Raw genomic sequence first — 23,258 nt, forward strand, 5'->3', positions numbered from 1 at the left:
GCCTAAGTGGAAGTTAATCTATTTTTTCATTTTTTTTTTTTTCAATGATTGGCTTAAAGTAGCTACTAGAAGTCATGAAGGCATAGTGTTCTGGTCTCTTCATGTGGAATCCACAGGCTGGCTCATCACTCAGCCTTATGTCAGTCACCCCTTTTGTGGTTGATTTCCATCACTTTATATTCTTCTCTCACTATCTTTTAGGCCATTTCCTGCTTTGAACAGAGTGGCTTTCTGAACACGTCTTTCATTATGATTCACGTCATCCTGAGGAAGAAGCTCAGCTACTGTGTCCTGGCCTTTTTTCTGTTTGCGATCATCTGCGTGTGGAAGGAAAGGAGGAAAGGGAGTTACTATGAAGACATTAAATTGGAAACAGAGGAATTCCAGGTGGTGACAAGTGGAGAGAGACTGGCCAAGGGGTCTGGGTCACAGTCATCTGTCAGCACCCAGGACAAGAACAGCCAGACCGTCGGCAGTGCCAGGAGCTCAGCCAAGGCCAAGGTGGAGGCTTCCTTCCAGGTGTGGAACAAGGACAGCTCTTCCAAAAACCTCCCCTCCAGACTGCAGAGTATCCGGAGAAATTACCTGAACATGAATAAATACAAAGTTTCCTATAAGGGGCCAGGGCCTGGTGTCAAGATGAGTGCAGAGGCCCTGCGCTGCCACCTCCGGGACCGCGTGAATGTATCCATGGTGGAGCCCACGGATTTTCCCTTCAACACCTCTGAATGGGAGGGCTTCCTGCCCAAGGAGAACTTTAGGACCAAGGCTGGGCCATGGGGCCGGTGTGCTGTTGTCTCTTCAGCTGGATCTCTGAAGTCTTCCCAGCTTGGCCAAGAAATAGGTGAGTTCCAGGTGTTAAGGTGTATATCCTTAGTAGTTCACTTGGAGTGTTGTTGTTTTATGTGTTATAGAATCATAACCAACTCATAGCAGACCCTCCAGTGGGTTTTCAGAGGCAGTAAATCACATGAGAGGAGATTGCCCATCCTTCTCCCATGGAGCATCAGGTGGATTCAAACCACATGCCTTTAGATTGGCAGTGCAGCTCCTCACCCCTAAGTTACTAGAGCTCCCTAAGAGGGCATACTGGAGATATGAATGGGGTATGAACTAAATGAACAGGGTCAAAATGTAGAGCAGGCACAAATAAGTGACTTTCACTTGTCTTTGATGGAGTCAAAGGTGTTACCAGGGCAGCTGATAATATGGAGATCTAGAATCCAGGCCCTTGAAAACTTTCCTTTGAAAAGAGAGCTCTGTGCTGACAATAAGCAAAATCTACAATTTTATTTTTTAAAAAATGATGGAAGCTTAGATCCCTGCTTTATCTTCAGGTCTTTACCTTCTATAATTTTACCTGCTTAATTGAAGACAAACAAAAAAACAACCCAACAAAGCAAACCCCATACCAACAAATCAAAAATCCACTGCTGCGGAATTGTGATAGAGCAGAATTGATCCAAACCTAGCATTTCCAAAGCTGTAGCCCTTGGTGGAATCAGTCTGCCACATCCTTGCTGGTAGATTTACACTGTCAACCAGCCTTTCAGTTAGCAATTGGGCATGTTAAGGACTATGCCACCAATTGCCTCTTTTCTTTTTATTTTTAGTGAAAAAAAATCAAAATTTTATTTTATGTTGGTTTGCTTACAAAATTCATATACATTGTGTTTCACACTATCCTTCATTCACATTGGGTTTCATACAACCATTCACATTCATTATATTTTAGAAAATTAATCAACAAGCAATTGTGTCTTTCAGGAGTTCCTGAATAGAACTGTTAATGTGCTGGACTGCTAATTGAAATGCGGGAGGTTTAAATCTACCTAGACGTGAATAAGGGAGCGCTGGTGGCTTACTGGTTAGGAATTGTACTGCCAGTGCAAAGGTACATGGTTCAAATCCACCAGCTGCTCCATGGGATAAAGATGATGGGCAGTTTCTTGCAATGCAATTTACAGCCTTTGAATACCCACTGGAATGTCCGCTATGGGTTGATTCTGGCTCGATAATACTCAACAAGAGATGGGAATAAAGACTTTGTGACCTATTTATGAAAAAGAAAGTATCGGGGGAGAAAAGTGCAACAATGAATGAATGGAAATCCAAAGTCTCTGTAAATTTTCATTGAAATTAATAATAAACTTTTTTTTAAAAAAGAAAGTATCATAAAAAACCCATGGGAAAAAGTTGTGTGTTTCTGACACACATGAATTAGAATGGACTTGATGGCAACTAGTCGATTGTCTCTTTTGTCCTGGTTAATCTACAGCTTTTGTCCTTGATATTGTGCTGCCAACCCTAAGGCACATGGTTTGAATCCCCCAGCAGCACTCCAGCAGAAAGATGGGCAGTCTCCTTCTGTGCCATTTACTGCCTCTGAAAATCTGGTGGAGAGTTAGCTGAGTTGGTTCCAACTTGATGGAACGTAGCCACAACTCTCTTCAGCTATTGTCCTTGAAAATAATAGGAACAGTAATTCTTAATTGTGAAGATGTAAACCAGATTTAAGGAGTTTGCAATTAATAAAATCATGTGCTTAGCTATTTGTGTTTTGGATTTATATAAGGTGCATATGTGTGTGAATTCATTAATTTTTTTTCCCCCCTGGGCAAGAGTCCGCAGTTTTAAGTGGACTCTCAGAAGAGTCTTTGACCCAAAGAAAGTAAGAAGACTCACTCATCAAAACCTATAAATTTACTTTTCTTGCAACTCTTTGAGGCTAATAATGATAGATCCCACCCATACTTGTAAACGTTTACAGTAGAGAGTGCTGGGTTGGCTCCAGGCTCCTGGCTTGCCTTACTCTTACACAATGTGGTCTTCATTCTTGTGTGGTGGATCAGGCTCTGGAAGGGGCAGATGATGTCATTTGTCTCATTTTTTATTGCCTTCATGTGACTGCCAGGAAAAACCAAGCACAAGCTCTTAAGAAAAGGGAACTTGACTCAAACTGGAGCTCCTACAACTGAAAGAAGTGATGAAATAGCATTTTCTACCTTTACAAATTGGTAGCCGTTACTAGTAAATACCACCGAGATGATCAACTTCACTCCAACTTCTCCTTTTGCCTCCTTGGCTTCCTTTGAACTTAATTTTCTAGAAACTTAATATGATTTGTCGATAATGGAACTTAATGTGAGTTGTCTATTTGTCCAAAATTCTTTCTCTCTTCTCCATATTTGCTCCATAATATGTGTGTAGAATATCCTAGTTCTTCTATCATTCATCTGTTCTTCCATCATTGTTCTGTCAGGGCTGTGGTGGTTGCATGGTACTGTGAAGCTAGTAGCTATGTAAACAGTATTTCATATACCAGCAGACTCCCCTGCGGAAGGAAGGTTTCAGTGTGAATTCCAGACTAAGATAGCTAGGAAGAAGGATCTGGCAATCTGTTTCTGAAAATTAGTCAGTGTGATATTTCTGGATCACAAAAGAACATTGTACAACTTCCTTGCTTTGGACATGCCATCACAAAGGATCCATCTCTGGAAGATGACATCATATTTGATGAAGTAGAGGGTCAGAGAGGGAGAGGGAGTCACTGGTGTTGATAAATAGATTGGCACAGTCTCTGCTACAATGGAGTCATACATGCCAGCATTTATAAAGTTGAGATGACATGGAGCAAGATAGCCTTTCATTCTTTGTGCATAAAATCACCATAAGTCGGATTCAACTTAGTGGCCACTGGCTAGCAGAAGATTTACACTTAAAGTCCAAACAAACAAAAAGACAACTTGTGAAAGAGCAGTGAGTAAGGCTAGAGGAGAACCAGGCATGTGCAGACAAAGCAAGATGGAGTTGGGGAAATGGTAGCCAGTGGTGTTAAAGTATTTAGAGTAGAGCAAGTGCTTGGGCAGAGTGATAGTTGTTATTGTTGTTGATTGCCATCGTGTCGAGCACGACTCATAGTGACCCTATGAAGGCAAGGTGTGAAGCCTTTCTATAACTATTGTTATCTATATCTAGTGTTATTTTATTTTGGAGGCACATTCTTCTGAATTGAACAGCACTCCTCTTCAGTTTGCTCTACTGAGGTAATCTGAAGTTGCTGTGATGCTGAACTTCCTGCCACTGGGGGTGTCAAATACCATAATGGCTTCCCATGGTGAACAGTGTTTGGGGGAGCTCCCAGTTTAAGACAGGTTTGGGCAGAGTAAAAGTGAGAAAACACTCTTAAACTGATTAGCTTGAAGAATGTAATCATTCCTATCAGAGGTCAGCAAACTTATCTAAAGACCCGATGACAAAATATTTTCAGTTTTGAGGGTCATATAATGTCTACAACAATGGAATCTTCCAATAAAACGTTATTTACTGAAGCTCAAGTCCATAATCTCTGGGGACATCAAGGTCCCATATGGTGTAACATAGTCTACAAAATGTTCTGCATCTTGTTTTGGCAAGTACTGACTGGGATCTTAAACATTTTTTTTAGTAGCTCTTTGAGGTGTAACTGTTGGATTACTCCCTTACCTGGAGCAGAGAAGGTCGAAGAAAATAAAGATGTGTAGAAGCATTAGACCAGAGGACTACAGGAGCCTGCAAACTCCAGCCTCCACAGCACTGAGACCTGAAAAACTAGAATGGTTGGCTATCACTGCCAGTGCTCTGAAACAGATTCAGAAAGAGGTGTTGGATAGGATGGGATAAAAATGTGGAACAAAAATAAAAATAATAATTTTTAAAAAAATCAAGTTGACTAGTCTAATAGAGACTGATGGACTACAGTGGACCGTGGTGGTGGTGGTGGTAGTGGTATGTACAATTGAGTTGCTGTGGACTCATAGCTGACCCTCCAGCAGTTTTTCAGAGGCTGTAAATCACATGGGAGGAGATGGCCCATCTTTCTCCCATGGAGCAGCTGGTAGATTCATACCACATCCCTTTGGGATGGTAATGCAACTCCTTACCACTAAGCCAACAGAGCTCATTAGTCACCTTTTAAGCTAGTGTGACTAAGATTTTAGCCCTGTGCTTTCCCCATGTTGGCCTTGCTATGTGTTTCACTTTAGAGGCACCCCCTGAATCTTTAGTCTTATCTAAAAGAGGTTTACTCATTGTCTCTATTTCATACTCTGTTTGTGCCACACTATTGATCACAATGTGTCAATACATTAGATAATATGCTATTTGTATCTCCAATGTACTCATGCGGAATCTGTACATATACCAAGAGCTAGTCATTCAGACAGAGCAAAGGGATTCTGTTTGGTTTAAAATGAGAAAAGATGTGTGCCATGGGTGCATCTTCTCACCATATCTATTTAATCCGTATGCTGAGCAAATAATCCAATAAACTAGACTATATGAAGAAAAAATTGTGCCATAAGGATTAGAGCAAGATTTTTAACAGCCTCCACTATTTAGATCACTTGTTATGCATCTGAGAGCTGGACAATTACTAGGAATGATGGGGAAAAAATCAATGCTTTTGAGTTGTGGTGTTGGAGAAGAGCCCCAAACATCCCCTAGATTGCCTAAAGGGAAAAAGAGAGTACTATTTGGAGGCAAGAATGAGAATAAGGCTTTGCCTAACATACTTTGGTCATGTTGCGAGGAAGGGCTATTCCTTGGAGAGGGACATGATATTTGGAAAGGTGGAGGGTCACTGACGGAGAGGAAGACCCTTGACCAAGTAGATTGACATGGTGACTGCTGCAATGGGCTCTAGTGTGTCAGGAGATATGAGGATGGCACAGGATAGGATAGGGTTCAGATCTTTTGTTCATAGGGTTACTATGAGTTATACTCAACGCAATAGGACCTATTGAGTTTAGACAAATCTGCTGCAAAAGACCTCTGTAAAAGCATTCAAAGGCAAAGATGTCACTTTGAGAACAAAAATGCACCTGACCCATGGGGTTTTCTATTGCCTTTTATGCAGTTGAAGAAGATTTATTGCTTTGAATTACTATTTTAGAAAATATGCACTTCCAGAAGAATAAGCAAATCCTTCTTTGAAGAAATGAAGCAGAATGCTCCTTTGAAATGAAGATGGTAAGACATCATCTAATGTGCTCATTGGGCTCAAACATAATTATCATTGTCAGAATGACACATGTACAAATACAAATTGAAGTGGAAAAAAATGAAAACAAGTTCACAATTACAAACAAGAACCAAATTACAAAACCGAATTACAATGTTGAGTCTATCTCACCTGCATTTAAGAACTGTCTCAAGAATAGGTTTGAGGCATAGAACATTAACAATCATAGACCAGGAGAATTGTGGAATGGCATCAAGGAAGTCATTCACAAAGAAAGCAAGAGGTCACTACAAGGACAGAGTAGAAAGAAAAAACCAAAGGATGCCGGAAGAGACTCTGCAATTCTCAGTGGAATGTTGAGAGGCCAAAAACTAAGGGAAGGATTGCCAAAGTGAGGGTGGTAAACTGAAGATTTCAAAGGGCAGCTCAAGCAGACAAAACAAAGTATTATAATGATATGTGCAAAGAGCTGGAGTTAGGAAACAAAAAGGAAAGAATTCACTCACCATCCCTCAATCTGAAAGAACTTAAGAACCTAATCAAGTCTTGAGTTGCAATACTGAAAAATGCCATGATCAAAAGAGTGATCCAAGAAGCATCAAAAGAAGATGGAAGGGAAAAAATATATGGAGTCACTATACCAAAAAAAAAATGGTTGGTATGGAATCATTTCAGGAGTTACCATATGATCAGGAACCAATGGTGACGAAGTTCAAGCTGCACTGAATGCACTGACAAAAAAACCTGATATGTTTCAGCAAACAGATACAGGCTTGGATGTGCTTACCAGGCTATACCACCAACAAGCTTGGAAGTCTTTTGGACGACAGGTAACAGACTGAAGATTTATATTCGTTTCCATTCCCCCAGAGAAGGTGCTATTGAACAATATCATTAATAGCACATGCAAATAAAATCTTGCTGAAGATTGTTTAAAAACCAGCTAGAACCTTACATTGACAGAGAACTGTCCGAGATTCAGGCTGAGTTTAGAAGAGGTCATATCGCCAGGGATATCATTGCTGATGTCAGGTGAGTCTTGGTTGAAAGCAGAGAGTACAAAAAGATATCTACTTGAGTTTTATCAACTATGCAAAGGCATTTAAATGTGTGGATCATAATGAATAGTGGAAAACATGAGAAACCTAGACCAGGAAGTTATCATCTGAACAGAGCAAGGAAGCACTGAGTATTTTAAACTCAAGGAAGGTGTGCACCTGGGCTTTATTCTCTTCCCTTTCTTATTTAATCTTTATGCTGAACAAATAATTTGAGATGCTGTGCTTTATGAAGAAGATTGTATTATCAGAACCAGAGGAAGATTTAAGAACCTGCATTACAGCCTTGCTTGCTGAAAGTGAGTACTTGAAACCCTTGCTGAAAAAGATCAAGGACTACAGCCTTTGTTGTACACTATAATGAAAGAAAACAAAAATCTTCATGAGTGGGCTAAAAGGCAACATCATAATAGATAGTCATAATAAATTGTCAATAATTTCATCTTACTTGTATCTATAGTCAACAACCTTGGTACCAGCAGTCAGAGAATCAAAAGACATGCTGTATTGGGAAAGTCTGCAATCAGAGACCTCTCCAAAATGCTCAAGGGCCAGGATATCAATTTAAAGACTAAGATGTGCCTGATCCAAGCCATTGTCTTTTTAATTACTTACTACGTATCTGGACAGTGAATAAAGACAACAGAAGAAGAATTGATGCCTTTAGGTTGTGGTGCTGGAGAAGAGCACTAAGTATCCCATGGACTGCCAAAAGAACAAACAAATATGTCTTGGAGAGAGTAAAGCCAGGATGCTTCTTAGAAGGAAGGATGGTGAAACGGCTTCTCACATACTTTGAGCATGTTGTTATGACTGGTCCTTAGAGATAGACATCAATGCTAGAAAAAGTGGAGGGTGAGCAATGGAAGAGGGGAATACCCTCAAACAGATGGTTTGACACAAAGACTGTAACAGTGGGTTCTGTTGCTGTTGCTAGGGCCATCAAGGTGAGTACGACTCATAGCAACCCTATGAACAAAAGATCTGAACTCTGTTCTATCCTGCGCAATCCTCAAATTACCTGACACACTAGAGCCCATTGCAGCAGTAACGGTGTCAGTCCACCGAGTTGAGGGTCGTCCTCTCCCTTGCCGACCTTCCACCATTCCCAATACCATGTCCCTTTCCAAGAAATAGCACCTCCTACTAACATGTCCAAAGTATGTGAGGCAAAGACTCATCGTTCTTGCCTCCAAAGAGCACTCTGGCTGCACCTTCTCCAAGACATACCTGTTTGTTCTCTTGGCCATCCGTGCTATGTTCGATGTTCTTCTCCAATCCACAGCTCAGAGGCTTCAATTCTTTTTCATCCTTATTCATTGTCCAGCTCTCGAATGCATAGCTAGTAATCGGCAGGACTACGGCTGGAATCAGACACACATTCATCTTCAAACTGACATCACTATTCCTCAAGAATTTGGAAAGGTCCCTAACTACAGATTTCCCCAATGCAATCTGTCTCCTTATTTCCTAACTACTGGTACCAAGGTGGTTAATTGTTGATCCAAGTAAGATGAAGCTCCATTCATCATGACACTGCTTATCGGACCTGTGTTAAGAATCTTTGTTTTCCTGACATTGAGATGCAATCCATACCAAAGGCTGCGTTCCTTGATCTTCTGTAACAAATGCTTCAAGCCCTCTTCACTTTCAGCAAGCAAGGTGTGTCATCTCCATAATGCATAAGGTTACTGATGAATCTCCCTCCAATCCTGATGCCACAATCCTCCCCACAGAGTCCAGCTTCTCAGATAATTTGCTCAGCATACAGATTGAATAGGTATGGAGAGAGAATACAACCCTGGCACACTTTCTTCCCAATTCCAAACCATACAGTGCTCTCTTGCTCTGTTCGCATAGCAGCTTCCTGGTTCAGGTCCAGGTTCCTCATGAGCACAGTCAAGCACTCTGGGATTCCCATTCTTCTCAATGTCAGCCACAACTTGTCATGATCCAGAGTCAATTGCCTTACCATAGTCAATAAAGCACAAACAGACCATCTCCTGGTATTCCTTACTTTCAGCCAGGATCCATCTGACATCAGCATTGATATCCCTGGTGCTGTCCGTGGTCTCTTATAAATCCTGCTTGAACTTCTGGCAGTTCCTTAAGTATGTACTGTTCCAGCCATTTTTGAATGGTTTTCAGCAGTATTTTGCTAGCATGTGATATCAATTACATTGTTCAATAATTCCCACATTCAGTTGGATCACCTTTTCTTGGGAATGGGAACAAATATGGACCCCTTCCAATCCATTGGCCAGGCAGTGGTCCTTCAAATTTCCTGTTATAGACTGATGAGTGGTGGGTGGGCCTTTGTATTTAAAAGTCAGAGGGTGAGCCTCCAGCTTGGCACAGTTGGATCCTGGAGGGTAAGTGTTTTTTATTTACTTTTACTTTACAGTGAGTGAGCCCTAGTGTGGCAGAAATGATGAGGATGACACAGGATCAGGCAGGTTTCAGATCTGATATTCACAGGGTCGCTATGAGTCGTACTCTACTCAACAGAACCTAACAACAACTGAGGGGAAAGAGTAGGAAGAGGAGAACATTGAGGCGTGGATATCATCTCCCTTGACTTTGTCTATGCAAATTCTTTCATTTAATTAAAGATCTCAGTTCTTTCTGACTCTACATTCTGCATTTTCTCTTTGTGCTTCAGGCCTAGAAAGTCAGAGGAAAAGGAGAAAGAGAGAGGTTAGGGAATTCATTTCCTTCGCCTCCCTGTTGCTGGCTGGATATTAGGTTTAGGTATTGTTAGCATGCAGTCAGTGCCCTAGTTTTGCCCTCACTTGCCTGGGCAGAAAAATCAAGTCATATTGGAGACAACAGGAAGTCATTGCTGCGGTGGAGGCACCAACAGGGGATACAGCAATTTCAGCAGCTTTTAAGAGAGCTGCTGCTGTGCGCTTTAGCCTCAGAGACTTTCACAGCTGCTAAGCTTAGGAACATCTGATTTGCTGAGGAAGAAGGCAAGTAGATGAGAGTGGAGCTGAAAGGACAGGTAGTTTATTTGAGAAAGTGAAAGTACATCCCAAAGAAAGGAATAAGTCCCGTTCCAAAAGGAAAGGAGTTGGGTGGAGGGGATGGTGGGGCTACTTGGGTTATATAGCCAGTCTTCTTTCTCCTGTGAGTGGTATTTGGACCAATGGAATGATGTCACCGGAAGCTCCCGCTCTGACTAGCTCTTTATGTTGTGGTGCAGTTCCACATGCCTAAAATGCCAGTTAGGTAGTTGGTTTTGTTTTGTTTTGTTTTGTTTTGAGGGGCTCAGCCTGTGCTTTAATAGGTTGACAACTGAAACTGGAGGGTGCTTGATGATCTATCCCACCTTCACCTTTAGCTCTTGTGTGGTTTTGTCCCAAATTGCAATCCAGCTCCTATCACTATGATGAATTTTCCTCAGCTCAAGGTTATCACATCTTCCACGTTAGGTCTAGGGGTTTGTGATAGTTTCCAGCCTTATCCAACTGTGGGATATTTCACAATTCCTTATTGATTTTCTTAAACTCTTGCCAAATACTCTGTGGAATATGCAATTAACTTTCCCACAGACTTTGGTTTTCATCCCTCTTCCTAGGAGGTAATGTTTAAACCCTCGGAATCTCCCCAATGACTAGAGATTTTGTAATTCATGGAGAGTCTCCAAACCATGCCAATCTAGCAGATTATCCTAAGGAGATGATTCCTGAACCAATGATGTTTCCAGGCAGACCTGAAAGCCTCACCACATGAGCTCAGTGCCATGTTGGAGGAGAGAGGCTGGGAAGTGAGTTTAACTATAATCAATTGTGGTTTCAAAAAATGGAAACCTAATAAAAACTCTGGACACAGAAGCTTGGTGAATTTCCTGGTTGACAAAGATATAGATACTTGGTAGGGTGATAATTTTTAGGACATATAAAAATGTGTCTCCACTGGGAACCCTTCAAGACCTGACCCTATGCATGCCTTCATTTGTATCCTTTTTACTACTCTATTATAGATACAGTTGTAAAAGTAATGCTTTTTAAAAAAAATTTATTTATTTATTTTTCATTTCCATGAACATCTACAGAGATTTTGGAATTCCGTTCATTCATTGTTGCACCCTTAAGTAATACTTTTGAGTTGTGTGAGTCCTAATGAATTCTTAAACCCAAGCAGCTAATGGAAACAGCAGAATTTATATCCAGTAGGAGGAGATATGAGGAGGGTGTGTAGAGGTGAAGGTATGTGGGGATCTGTAAGTTTGTCACAGGTGTTTCAAATTTTGGATAGACTTGGTAGTCTGGAAGACTACCCTCCAGCTGGTGAGATGTGACCCAGGGTGGTCCTGGTAGTTAGGGCCAGAAGTAGCAACGCATTTGCAGTTGATGTCAGAGAGGGGATTTGGGGTCTACTGTGAGATCCTGTTATTCATAGAGTTAGATGATAATAATAATAATAATAATAATAATAATAATATACCTTTGTAAATGTTATTGAACTATCTCTCCTTGGTTCCATCATTTGAGCTTGTCTTCTCCTTTGTACAAGGGCCTTGGCCAATAATTTATTCACCTGCAGAATGAGAAGGCTGACTAAGTAAGGGAAGTTTTGGATGGATCTTCATGTTTCATGTGACTGATCCCTTTCGAAGCCATTGTCAAAACAAAATGGGTTGCAGTTCAGAATCATGTCATGCTGTTCCTCTGGCCTTATTTGTAGTGTAGTGTGCCTATGTTATTTTGAACATTTTTCAATGAAATGTTGTCTTAGGACTTAAAATAGGTTTGTGATTTTTTTGTTTGATTGGGATTTTTATTTTTTGTGGGTTTGTTTTTTGGGTTGTTTTGTTTTTGGAGGCATGTGTGTGTTTTAAACTCTATCCAGATCCCTTAGGACTTAGTAAATATGTTGGAATTGAAATAAAGAAAAAGACTTTCATCTCTTAAATCAGTGGACATCCTCTCTTTGTTGTAGTTTGTACTAAGCCAGAAGTTCAGATTATGTACACACTCCTATTCTTCCTGTGTAGATAAGCAACCCAAAACAAAGCTCCCACAGAGAGAAATGGAGCAATGGAGGATTGGGTTGACACCTTGCCCCGCAATCTTGTGCACATTTGAATGATGAATCTTAAGTCTGCTTGATCAAGTAAAGCTGAGATGGGTTTATTGTTATTTTTTTTAGGATCACAGAGATTCGGGTTTGGGAGGGACCTTAAAAAATCCATTCCCTCCCCAGTCAGATTGGCCAATGCTTACATACAAATATTTGACCAAGTCTTTGAAACTCTGTTTAAATAGTTCAGATGACAGGGAGCAAGAACCCAGGAAGTGAAGTGGTGGGGTTTTTATGTTGTGTTTGTTTTTTTGTTGTTTTTTTTTAATAGGTAACTTCCTTGATCATTTCTCAATTTAGAACATTACTTCTGACAAAGTGTTATGTTGGAACAAATGCTTATGTGAGGCGTGAACAGAAAAAAAGACAGAATAGGAAATACTGAAGTGTATGAACTTTCTGTGGTTCTCCAACCCCTAACTAAATGCTAAGGGAATTATTTCAATGCCAGACTGAAACTCTGCCATTTTCAGAGAATGACACACATCCTACAGTGCCATGGGGAGTAGACCAAGTATATGGTAGTGTCTTTATTTTTCTAACAGGGATAGAAATGTGATCCCTTTTGTATGGTAAGTGTGGTTTGCTCCTTCGGCAAATAGTGAAATACTATCCTTGTTCCCCTTTCTGCTCAGCCTGGATGTGCTGATATCTCGACTGGGTTTCAAGTGGCCCGTAGCAGCCACAGTTCACACCTCTCTGAGATTTAATTGGTTATAGCGTATAAACTAATAGAAACTGGAAAGCATTCTCTTCTTGCTCCTGCCTCCCTCGTTTGCTCTTTCCTCCAGGCCTTCTCTCACTCTGTGTATTGCTAGGGCTCCTCACCTCTTTTTCTCTTTCCTTGTCATTTCTAGATGATCATGATGCCATCCTGAGGTTTAATGCAGCACCCACAGCCAGCTTCCAAAAAGATGTGGGGACGAAAACCACCATTCGTCTGATAAACTCTCAGGTAAAACTTCTTCTGTGGGGACGTGGAGTAAGAGATGGCCCACAGTAATGCGAATGAGTTCTGCTAGGTGCATGTTTCAGCTGCCAGCTTAATGAAGCCTCTTGGCTTCCCAGAGGTCTGAATTCTTGTTTGTACAACATGAAGACAATAAACCCATGGCCCAAACTGGAGACGTGTTCATGTGAAAGCCTCGAGGGTATTACATTGAGTTACAGAGGTATCTTGTGGCCAGAGAAAGCAGAGGACATTTAGGGGAGCATGAGGAGTATTGTGAAAATGAAATGTTTCTCTCAGTACCAGTGAGTATTTTATATGCTGATGACTATTAGTATATCACCAACATATGGATTATGCTTAATATGGCACTACAATACACATATATTCCATGACTTTTCTTAGATAAGTCTCTCTGATATCAAGTCAGAGCTGATTCATCTAGCTGACCCTCCATCGGGTCTTCCGAGGCTGCAAATCATGTGGAAAGAGATTGTTTAGCTTTTTTCTATGGAGCAGCTGAGGGATTCAAACTGTTTGCCTTTGAGTTGGCAGCACAATTCCTTACCCACTCGGCCACCCTCTTAGGTGATTACTTTCTCAGATATTTCCAGGTAAGTCATATTGCTTTCTGAATACTTATGGAAATTTTATAACAAAATTTTTACTCTTGCCAAAATACTCCTTCTTTTAATAGATTGAAATGGAACAGAGATGGATTCCATATATTTTGGTCATAATAACACTGCAAGGGGCCCTGGTGGTATATAGTGTATAACGTGTCAAACTGCCATAGTGTATAACGTGTCAAACTGCAAACCAAAAGTTCAGCTCTTTTAATCCGCTAGGGATCTTCTCTTATAAAGATGTAGAGCCTTAGAAACACAGTGGAGGGTCACCAGGAGTTGGAATCTAATCATTGGCAGTGATGGAATAAGGATGCAATTCATTCATTTATTTCACTCACAACCACTGAGTAAACACTTACCTCAGGGTTTTGATGACAGTGTATTTAGACTGAGTGTTCTTGTTTTCCTAGTTAACTGTAATTCAAAAGGGGTTATAAAATAACTCCCAAAGTATCAAAATCTGATAAAGAGGTAGGAAAGGTGTGAAGCAGACAGTGCATAGTTTTGGCTGAAACACAAATGTCTGTCTACATTCTGTAACCCTAGGTTGAGGGGAGGGTGACACATTTCCTGAGGTATACTGCCCTCCTTCTAGAAGGCCTTTTCCAGAGCTATTCCTCCCCAGACTTATGGCCCACCCATTTTCTTCCACAAACAATGCTGAATACCTGAGATTGCTTTTTAAACACTCTACAATAGGCACTACTTCACAATGGGAAACTTTCTGTCATTGACTTTGCTCATCTTGATAGCCTACAGAGTGGTGGTCTTGTCTATCCTTTTGTCCTAGTGGGATAGCTTTACTACTTTGTGCTATATCTGTGAATGAGGGTGCTGACTTGCCATCATTGCCCACAGAAAGCAGCTGGTACCTGGAATGCTGAGGGACTAGCTGCTGTTTGGTTCCAATGCTGCTTGTACATCCTTCTTTCTCTTCTTAAGCAGAGAGGCCCTCTTGAGAGCTGCTGCCTTCTGAGGGCAGTTGAGTTGTTAACCATAATGTTGGCTTTTTGTTTAGCCATTAGTTAGCCCCTCTGGTCTTCAGCTACCTTAACTATAGACACATGGTCTCGCAAATCAGCATGGGCTTACAAATCACCAATAGCTGTGGGGCTAGGATAAGAGAAAGAATGCTTCCCATGCAGGACAGCAAGACTTTGTGTGAGAAGGATTTTAAGCAAGACTTGAGGTGAGCAAGGCTTGTGTCAGCAAGACCCTGGCAAGAGCAAGACCCTGGTGGTAGAGAGACTGGCATTCCTGTGGAGAAATGGTAGCAACGTGTGACCTGAGGCTTCTTGCATTTGTGCTGGCCATAGTTAAATGTTTGGCTGTTCTTGCCAGATGTTTGAGGGAGGAGCTTACTTACAATTCCTCTGAGGCAAATCTTGTTGAATGATTTGGATTTGATTGCTGAACTTAAACTAGAGCCTGGACTTATTGAGGAATTATACATTGGAAATGCTGGACTAAAACCTGGACTTATTTTGGGTGATATTCCTTGCCTCTCCCACTCTCCCAACTTCCTTCCTTAATAAACCCCATTGTTGGTACCATAACTGTCATGAGTCAGCAACAAATAAAATAACCTTTTGCTGCCGGTGGGGCTCTAGAACCATTGTGACGCTGGGCTATAGGCTCTTTATCTGTTTTCTGCTCTGGGGCAGTGAGGGGCTGTGCTATTCTTATTCCCTCTGGCCCTTTCAGAGAGATGCTTATGGCTGTGTGCTACTATAGCCTGTTCTCGCCTTCTTAGATAGCAGTACAGTCCACATTTGTTCACACGGCACAGGACAGCCCTTTTGTGCATCTGCACTATAACAACTCCATGCAAACCAAAGGGGCTTTTCATGTTTCCTGTTTCTGTCCCTCTGCCCCTAGCCTTATAAATGTGCAGTAAGACTTTATATAGAGCTTGAGGCTTTATATAGAGCAAGAGTCACACTGCGAGGTTTCAGCTCTGCACTTATATAGACTATACCCTGGGGCCAGGTGGCAGTGTGAGAGTCAACACAGAAGTGGCACAGTTTTTCCTGTCAGTTAAATGTGTCTTTAAATAAATCCCATTCAGAATATGAGTCTAGGAAGGCTCCTGTGAAACTCAGTGGAGCACCTGCTGTGCTCAGTGAGAGGAGACAGTGGGACAAGAAGACTCAAGTGGCTTTCTTGGAGGCTTTTGTACCCACAGGAGAGAGAAAATCTGCTCCTATGCAGAGCGACTGATAGATTGATTTACTTCATCCCCAGATTTTTTTATTATTAAATTTTATTAATTTTAATGAACATTTACAGAGATTTTGGGTTTCCATTCATTCATTGTTGCACTACATCCCCAGATTTCTTAATGGAGTCATCCTGAAATAATACTTGAGAGCATTTGTAAAGTATTTCTTGTGCCCTGAGGACTTTGCCCACATTATTTCATTAGCTCTTCGTGATGATCCTGTGAGGTACGATCAATACTATTGTACAGGAATAAGCTTAGAGTCTCAGGATCTCTTGTTGTTACGTACTGTCAAGTCAGAACCAATCCATAGAAGCAATAAATGTCACGGGAGGAGACTGCCTGTCTTTCTACTATGGAACCGCATGGATTTGAACCACATTCTTTCACTTGGCAGTATAGCTTCTTACCGCTAGGCTACCAGAGCTCTCTCAGGATCTCCTAGACAAATGATAAAGGTAGATTTAGATCCAAGTCTCTTTCTTACTAGCGGTTTAAATCCTCAAAGTTTTTTGTTTTCTTTTGGGTTGGTTCTTCCCGCGCCCCTCACCCCCCCCTTTTTTTTTCCATTTTCCTTCTCAAGATTCTGACAGACAGGTATCTGGAGGAATTTTCTATTCACAATAAGATGAGAGAGAGAGAGCGTGTGCACTAGCACTAAGGCACCCTAGATGGTTTTGACAAAACCATTTTGTGCAGTATTTTGCATAATTTTGGAAATTAGACATGGTGGATGGTAGGAGTTACAGGGTCCTTGATTCTGGTCAGTGGACACGTTCTGTGTCACTCTTATTTTCAGAATTAATAAAGAAGCTGTGACTTGATATTGGACTCAGCTTGCCTGCTCATATTCCAGAGCTCCAGGTTATAAGTGTTTCTGAGCTTGCCAGAGCTGCTCTCAGTTTTCTTCTTTCCCTTGTGTGGTCCACCCATCTGGTGTGCCGCCAGCTGCCTCAGATTCCATTCAATCCAGCAAAGAAGCTCTCACAAAATCCCTGCCAGGTACAGGGAGGGAAATATATGGTCTTCTTTCCCATGAGCTGTAGTTGAGGAGAAATGACTCCTCTATGCCCCCAAAGGCAGTTATGTCCAATGAAGTGGCAGGATACAATCCAGTTAGAGTGTGTCCTCCTTCACCCCAAAGTTGGGATGAGGAAAAGGCCGTTTTTGACTTGGAATTTTTTGAGGGCTTTGCTTATATTTACTTTGTGAAAACTCACTATCTTTGAAATAACTTCTTATCTTAGTTCACATTCCATTTTAGCTAAGCCACTGCTCATGACTAGTAGTGATTTAGTTAATACTTAGTTTGTATCAAACGCTCATACAACCTCCAAATGTCTATATTGGAGATAATTCGTTAGGAATTTTTGCATCTATGTCCCTGAGAGAGAATGGTTGATAGTTTTCTTTTCTTGTAATGTCTTTGTTTGGTGGGGAGCCCTGGTGGCAGAGTGAATTGCAAGCTGGGCTGTTAACCAGGTCAGTGGTTTAAGTCTACCAGACATTCTATGGGAAAAACATGAACAGTCTCCTCCCTTAAAGATTGACAGCCTCAGAAACTCCATAGACGTTCACTATGAGTCAGAATCAATTTGTCAGTGGTGGGTTTGTCTGGTTTTGGTTTATAGTCAAAGGGTAATGCTGATTTCATAATACTTTCATTTCCTGGAAACATGTATGTGGAATTGGTATTATTTCTTAAATTCTTGATTGAATTCTCCAGTAAAACCATCAGACCTACAGTGTTCTTTTTAGGGGAAGAAGGAGAGAATCAAAAGGTTATAATCTAGATTAATAACAGGCTACAGTCAAGACAGCTCCCAAAATGTGTACACAGACACCTCAGCCTCGAACCTCATGGCTTCAGGCCAGTGCTCCCATGTTCTCAGTCCTGCCAATATTGGCTTCACAATCCTAGTTGTCCAACGAAGTTCTTAGTCCTGACAGTGTTGGCAGGAATGCCAAGAGACACCCAGCACTACCAGAAACTGAAAGAGAAAAGGAAGAGTGGTGATGGTTGTCAGTTGGCATCGAACTGGGAAGACAAGAGGAATCCAAAATTTCTGCTAAAATCTTACATCTAAGAGTTGCACACCTAGAACCATGAGACACATTTTTGTTCTATAAAATAACTCACTTTGTGGTATTTTGTTAAAGCGGGCCAGAAAAGAATATTAAAAGGAGCATTATAGTTACTGTGTCAGTGCATCTCATCCAGGGTCTTCCTCTGCTGCACTATTCCTCCACCCTTCTAAATATGATCTTCTTGTCCAAGGACCAGTCCCTCCTGGCCACATACCCTAAGTATGTGAGAAAGAGCTTCAAAATCCTAACTTCCAAGGAGAAACTTGGTTTCATCCTTTCCAATACAGCCCTGTCTGTTCTCTTGTTGGTTCATAGTATGTTCAATACTCTTCTCAACTCAAAGGCATTGATTCTTCTGTCATCCTTAGTCATTGCTCTGATGTATAGTGACTAATTGCAAAGACCATAGCCTAGATTAGGTGCACTTTAGCCTCTAGACTGACATTGTTGCTCTTTAGTACTCTGGAGAGGTCTATGACAAGAGTTTCCCAATGAAATTCGCCTTGATTTCCTGACTGCTGGTGTCAAGAGTGTTGATTGTGGAGTAGAGCTGAAATTGTTAACAACCTTAATCTCTTCTCCATCTTTCATTGTGCTACCCATTGGCCCTGTGGTGAGAATCTTTGTCTTCTTGATGTTGAGCTTCAATCGCTATTGAAGGCTACAGTCCTTGACCTTCTGCAGAAAGCATTTCAGGTTCTCTCAATTTCAGCAAGCAAGGTTGTGTCATCTGCATATTGCAGACTGTTGATGAGTCTTCCTTCAATCCTGATGCCACATTCCTCCTTATAAAGCCCAGCTTTCCAAATGATCTGTTCTCCATATAGATTGAAACGGTTTGGAATCAGGACTCATCTCAGATGCACTACTTTCCTGATTGTGTATATTGCTTTTCCCTTAACTAGTCTATTAACTTTTACTGCCATTTCCCTCTCTTCTTATCCCTATTTTCTTTTAATTTGCATACCCTATAATTTCCCCCTTTAAACATTTCCATATTTTTTTTGTCATAACAAGATGTCCCAGCTCATTTTTTATCTATTTGTTGGACCTTTTACATGCATCTTCATTAATTTTTCCTTTATTTTCATATAAGGAATTCTAGATCAGAAACAGACATATTAAATACCTTTTAGTAAAAAAATAAATATGTTGGCACCTCTTTGCCCTAATCTGTAAGATAATGCAATAAGAACTGGATCAGTTGTTCTAAAAGAGTAGCCATATAACTTATAAATAAGGGGGAAGGGTAAAGTGATTTTTAGCTACTGATGAAGGGCAAGAGGCAGCTGTCTTCCTCTCCTCCCAAAAGAGCCTCTTCTTATTCTGCCACATTCAGTCATGGCTGAAGGTGGGATATCAGAAGAGACCTGAATGTTGAAAATTTAATTACAATGATAACGGAAATGGGATAACAGAATAATACCTGAAATAGCCCATATAGAACATAATCTCCTAGTTGAAAAACAATTGCATTTGTATGCTTTGCATAGCAACAAAATAATTTGTCTATTGGATTTTGAGAAGATTAGGAAACATTGGTGCCCCATTTAAAGACAGCAGTCAAACATGCTGTTTTGAGTATATGTTGGCCACTCTCCAGTGTCCTGTAAATAAGCCAGTTGCTTGCATCAGGTTCCTGAAAGGGCTCATCATACTTCTGAGAGTCCTATTTTAGGGCTTCATTCTTGTTATCATTCTAGATTTTGCAAATTTTCCCAATTGTGTTCTGTCACAGTTTTGCATGATTGTTCATGCCAGAACAAGTTTGAACCAATCTGAAGCTCTCATAAAGATATAGGAAGAGAACTGCTCTGGTGTTCCTGAAATTTTACAGGCATAACCTTGAGGCCTAATCCAAGCTGTAACTATTCACTCTTTTAGGGTAATAAGTTTTATTATCTTCTGGTTTAGAACAGAGCAATTACCTGAACAAATGATTGTAAATCTAAAGTTTTCAATATAGGAGAAATATAGTTCTTACAGGAACTCTCAGGAATTGTGGGAAGTCCCTCTACTATCTTATGTCTAGTGGGTAAGTAGTTGCATTGACAATTTAAAGGCAGGTGGTTAGAATCCACTGGATGCTTCTTAGGAGAAAGATGCGCAATCTCCTCCTGTGCAATTTACAGCCTCTGAAAACTCACTGAAGGGTCAACTGAGTTCGTTCCAATGTGAAAGCACGTAACAATAATATCCTGTAACACACTTTGCTTTTCGAAAGTCAAGAAGAAAACTTGAAGCACTTACTACTGAAGAATATCAATATGGATTACATCTTAATACCAAGAAGACAAAGTTCCTTACCACTAGACCAATTTGGCAGCATCACGATGTTATTATGTGCTGATGAGTAGGATTCAACTAATCATTGACATTCCAGAGAGTTTTCAAAGGCTGTATATCACACGAAAGGAGACTGCCCATCTTTCTCCCATGGAGCATGTGTTGGATTCAAACTGCCTGCCTTTAGGCTGTGCAATGTTATCTTAAAAGTTGGCTTTTCTAGCCATTATATTAGCCCCCTCTGAACTTCACCTACCTTAACTGCAGACACCTTGTCTTACAAATTATCAACAACTGTGGGACTAAGATAAAAGAGAGGGAGTGCCTCCCATATCAGGCAGCGAGACCCTGGTGAGGACAAGACCTTGGTGGTGAGGCCCTGGTGATGGTGGTAGAGAGACTGTGACATTTCTGTGGAGAAACTATGGCAAGGTGTCTCTAGAGGAGCCATGAGATAAAGGTCACAGTTAAAAGTTTTGTTTCTCTCAATGGATGATGGAAAAGTAGACTCCTTAACTAAAACTAGAGCCTGGTATAATTGAGGAATTGTGCTTTGTGACTTCTGGACTCAAACCTGTACCTGCATTGAGTGATAGTCTTTGCCTACCACACTCTCACCAACTTATTTCCCTAATAAACTTTGCTCTCAGTAACACAATTGTGAGTAAAGTCTTTGAGTCAACAATGAATATTGAACTGAATGATTGGTAGAAAAAGGTTCAAGAGCCTGACCAAGCCTATATTGGTTTGCTCTTATGGATATTATTGATGAAAATACTTCCCCTTTATGAAGTGTGTTGAAGTCAGACTCATACACTCCCATAGTGCATCTGTTCCTACTTTTACAGGTTGGCAACACAACTCCTTACTACTAGGCCACCATGGAGAAAGGTTGAAGTTGTCATCAATTTCATTTTGCAGCCAAGGAATCAGAAGACTTCTTGTGTTGGAGAAATCTGCTGTCAGGAACCTCTCCAAAGTGCTAAAGAGTACCAGTATCAGTTTAAAGACAAAGGTGCCCTTGATCCACTCCATATGCTTTTCAATTGTGTTGCATGCATATGAAAGTTGGACAGTGAATAAGGATGAAAGAAAAAGAAGAATCAATGCCTTTGAATTGTGTATTGAGGAAGAGTTCTGAATATCACATGGACTGCCAAAAGAAGAAACAAGTCTGTCTTGGAAGAATTGCAACCAGGGTTCTCCTTAAAGATAAGAATGATGAAACTTTGTCTCACATCCTTTGGACATGTTGTCAGGACAGGCCAGTCCTTGGAAAAAGACATCCTGCTGGGAGAGGTGAAGAGTCCAAGAGGAAGTTTCTGTAACAAACTTGGTGGAAATTGTGATGGTGGTGACTGGTAAGGCAAGATTCAGTTTTGTTGTTCATAGGGTTGTCAACGAGTCAATTCAGTGGTATCTGAAAACAAAAACATTCTGCTCTATCTCTGTGAATAGCTATAAGTTGTTTATTTTTAGGTCCCCTGGTTCCTTTAAACGAGAAATAGGATTAGAAACAAACATATTGGCATTATGAGTGTTCAAGATTACAAGAATGTCTGCTTTTAGGCCCTTTCAGCAGACAGAGATGAGAAATATATGTATATGAAACCTAGACATATACCAGGAAGTTGTCTGAACAGAGCAAGGGAGCACTGCATGGTTTAAAAAGGAAAGGTATATATCAGAGTTGTATCCTTTCTCCATACCTATTCAGTCTGTATGCTGTGTAAATCAGTTGAAAAGCTGGACTCTGAAAAAGAATATGGTATCAGAATTAGAGGAAGATTCATCAACAACCTGTATTATAGAGATGACACAATTTTGCTGAAAATGAAGAGAACTTGAAACACTTGCTGCAGAAGATCAAAGACTACAGCCTTCAGTATGAATTGCATCGCACCATTAAGAAGACAAAAATCCTTACCACTGTGTCTATAAACAACATCATGATAGATGGAGAAAAGGTTGAAACTGAATTTCCTCTTCCTTGGGTCCATAATCAACACCTTTGGTACCATTACTCAGGAGATATATTGGATTAAGAAAGTCTGCAGTCAGAAACCTCTCCAAATTACTGAGGAGCAATGATGTCAGTTTGAAGACTAAGGTTTTCCTGATCCAGACCATGGTCTTTCCCATCACTTGCTGTGCATCTGAGAGCTGCACAATGAATTAAGGATGATAGAAGAGGAAATGATGCCTTTGAACTGTAGTGCTAGAGAAGAGTACTGAATATTCCACTTACTGCCAAAAGAACAAAAAAGATTTGTCTTCATGAAAGTATAGCCAAAATGCTCCTTGGGGGCAAAGATGACAATGCTTTGTCTCACATACTTTAGGCTTGTTGCTAGGAGAAGGTATTCCTTAGAGTGGCACCATGCTTGGAAAGGTGGAGGGTTAAACAGTTCTCTCCTTCATATGTTTCAGTGCAGTATACATTATTTATCCCCCCCTTTCTCAGACTCCCTTCAATCCCAATGTCAATCTCGTTTTACAGCACTGGCACTATGTAATATTTGTCCTTTTGTGTCTGAGGTATTTCACTCAACATAATGTCCGCCAGAGTCATCCATTTTACATAATATTTCATGAGTTCTTTGTTTTTCAATGCAGCATAGTGTTCCATTGTGTGAATATAGCAGAGCTTCGTTTTTCATTCACTTGTTGATAGGCACTTAAGTTGTTTCCAACTCTTTGCTATTGTGAACAAAGCTGCAATAAACATGGCTGTGCATCATAGAATTTTTATGAGTAATACTCAACTCAGCAACACCTAACAACAATGCCACAGACACAAATACATGTGCAGATTTATACATTGAAAAGTATGCAGGTGGATGTATGCATTATATCCATATACATTTAAGTATTTCTACATTTGGGCCTTCTCTAAGGCCTTTAGGTAAATTTGCCTAGATTAGAAGTATTGCGTTTAGAT

At 40.7% G+C, this 23,258-nt stretch overlaps 1 protein-coding gene across 1 annotated transcript in view; it reads left to right on the forward strand.

Annotated features, from left to right (window-relative positions):
* Positions 1 to 249: 249 nt before the first annotated feature.
* The window catches only part of ST6GAL1 (ST6 beta-galactosamide alpha-2,6-sialyltranferase 1), a 29,706-nt gene continuing 6,697 nt past the window's right edge, over positions 250 to 23,258 (forward strand). The window contains exons 1-2 of the mRNA XM_006884109.1: positions 250 to 844; positions 13,002 to 13,099. Of these exons, the coding sequence (XP_006884171.1) occupies positions 250 to 844; positions 13,002 to 13,099 (693 nt within the window). The remainder of the gene's footprint in view (positions 845 to 13,001; positions 13,100 to 23,258) is intronic.

This window comes from Elephantulus edwardii, unplaced genomic scaffold, assembly GCF_000299155.1.
Source record: "Elephantulus edwardii isolate Elephantulus edwardi_28Jun2011 unplaced genomic scaffold, EleEdw1.0 scaffold00031, whole genome shotgun sequence".
NCBI classification, from domain to species: Eukaryota; Metazoa; Chordata; class Mammalia; order Macroscelidea; family Macroscelididae; genus Elephantulus; species Elephantulus edwardii.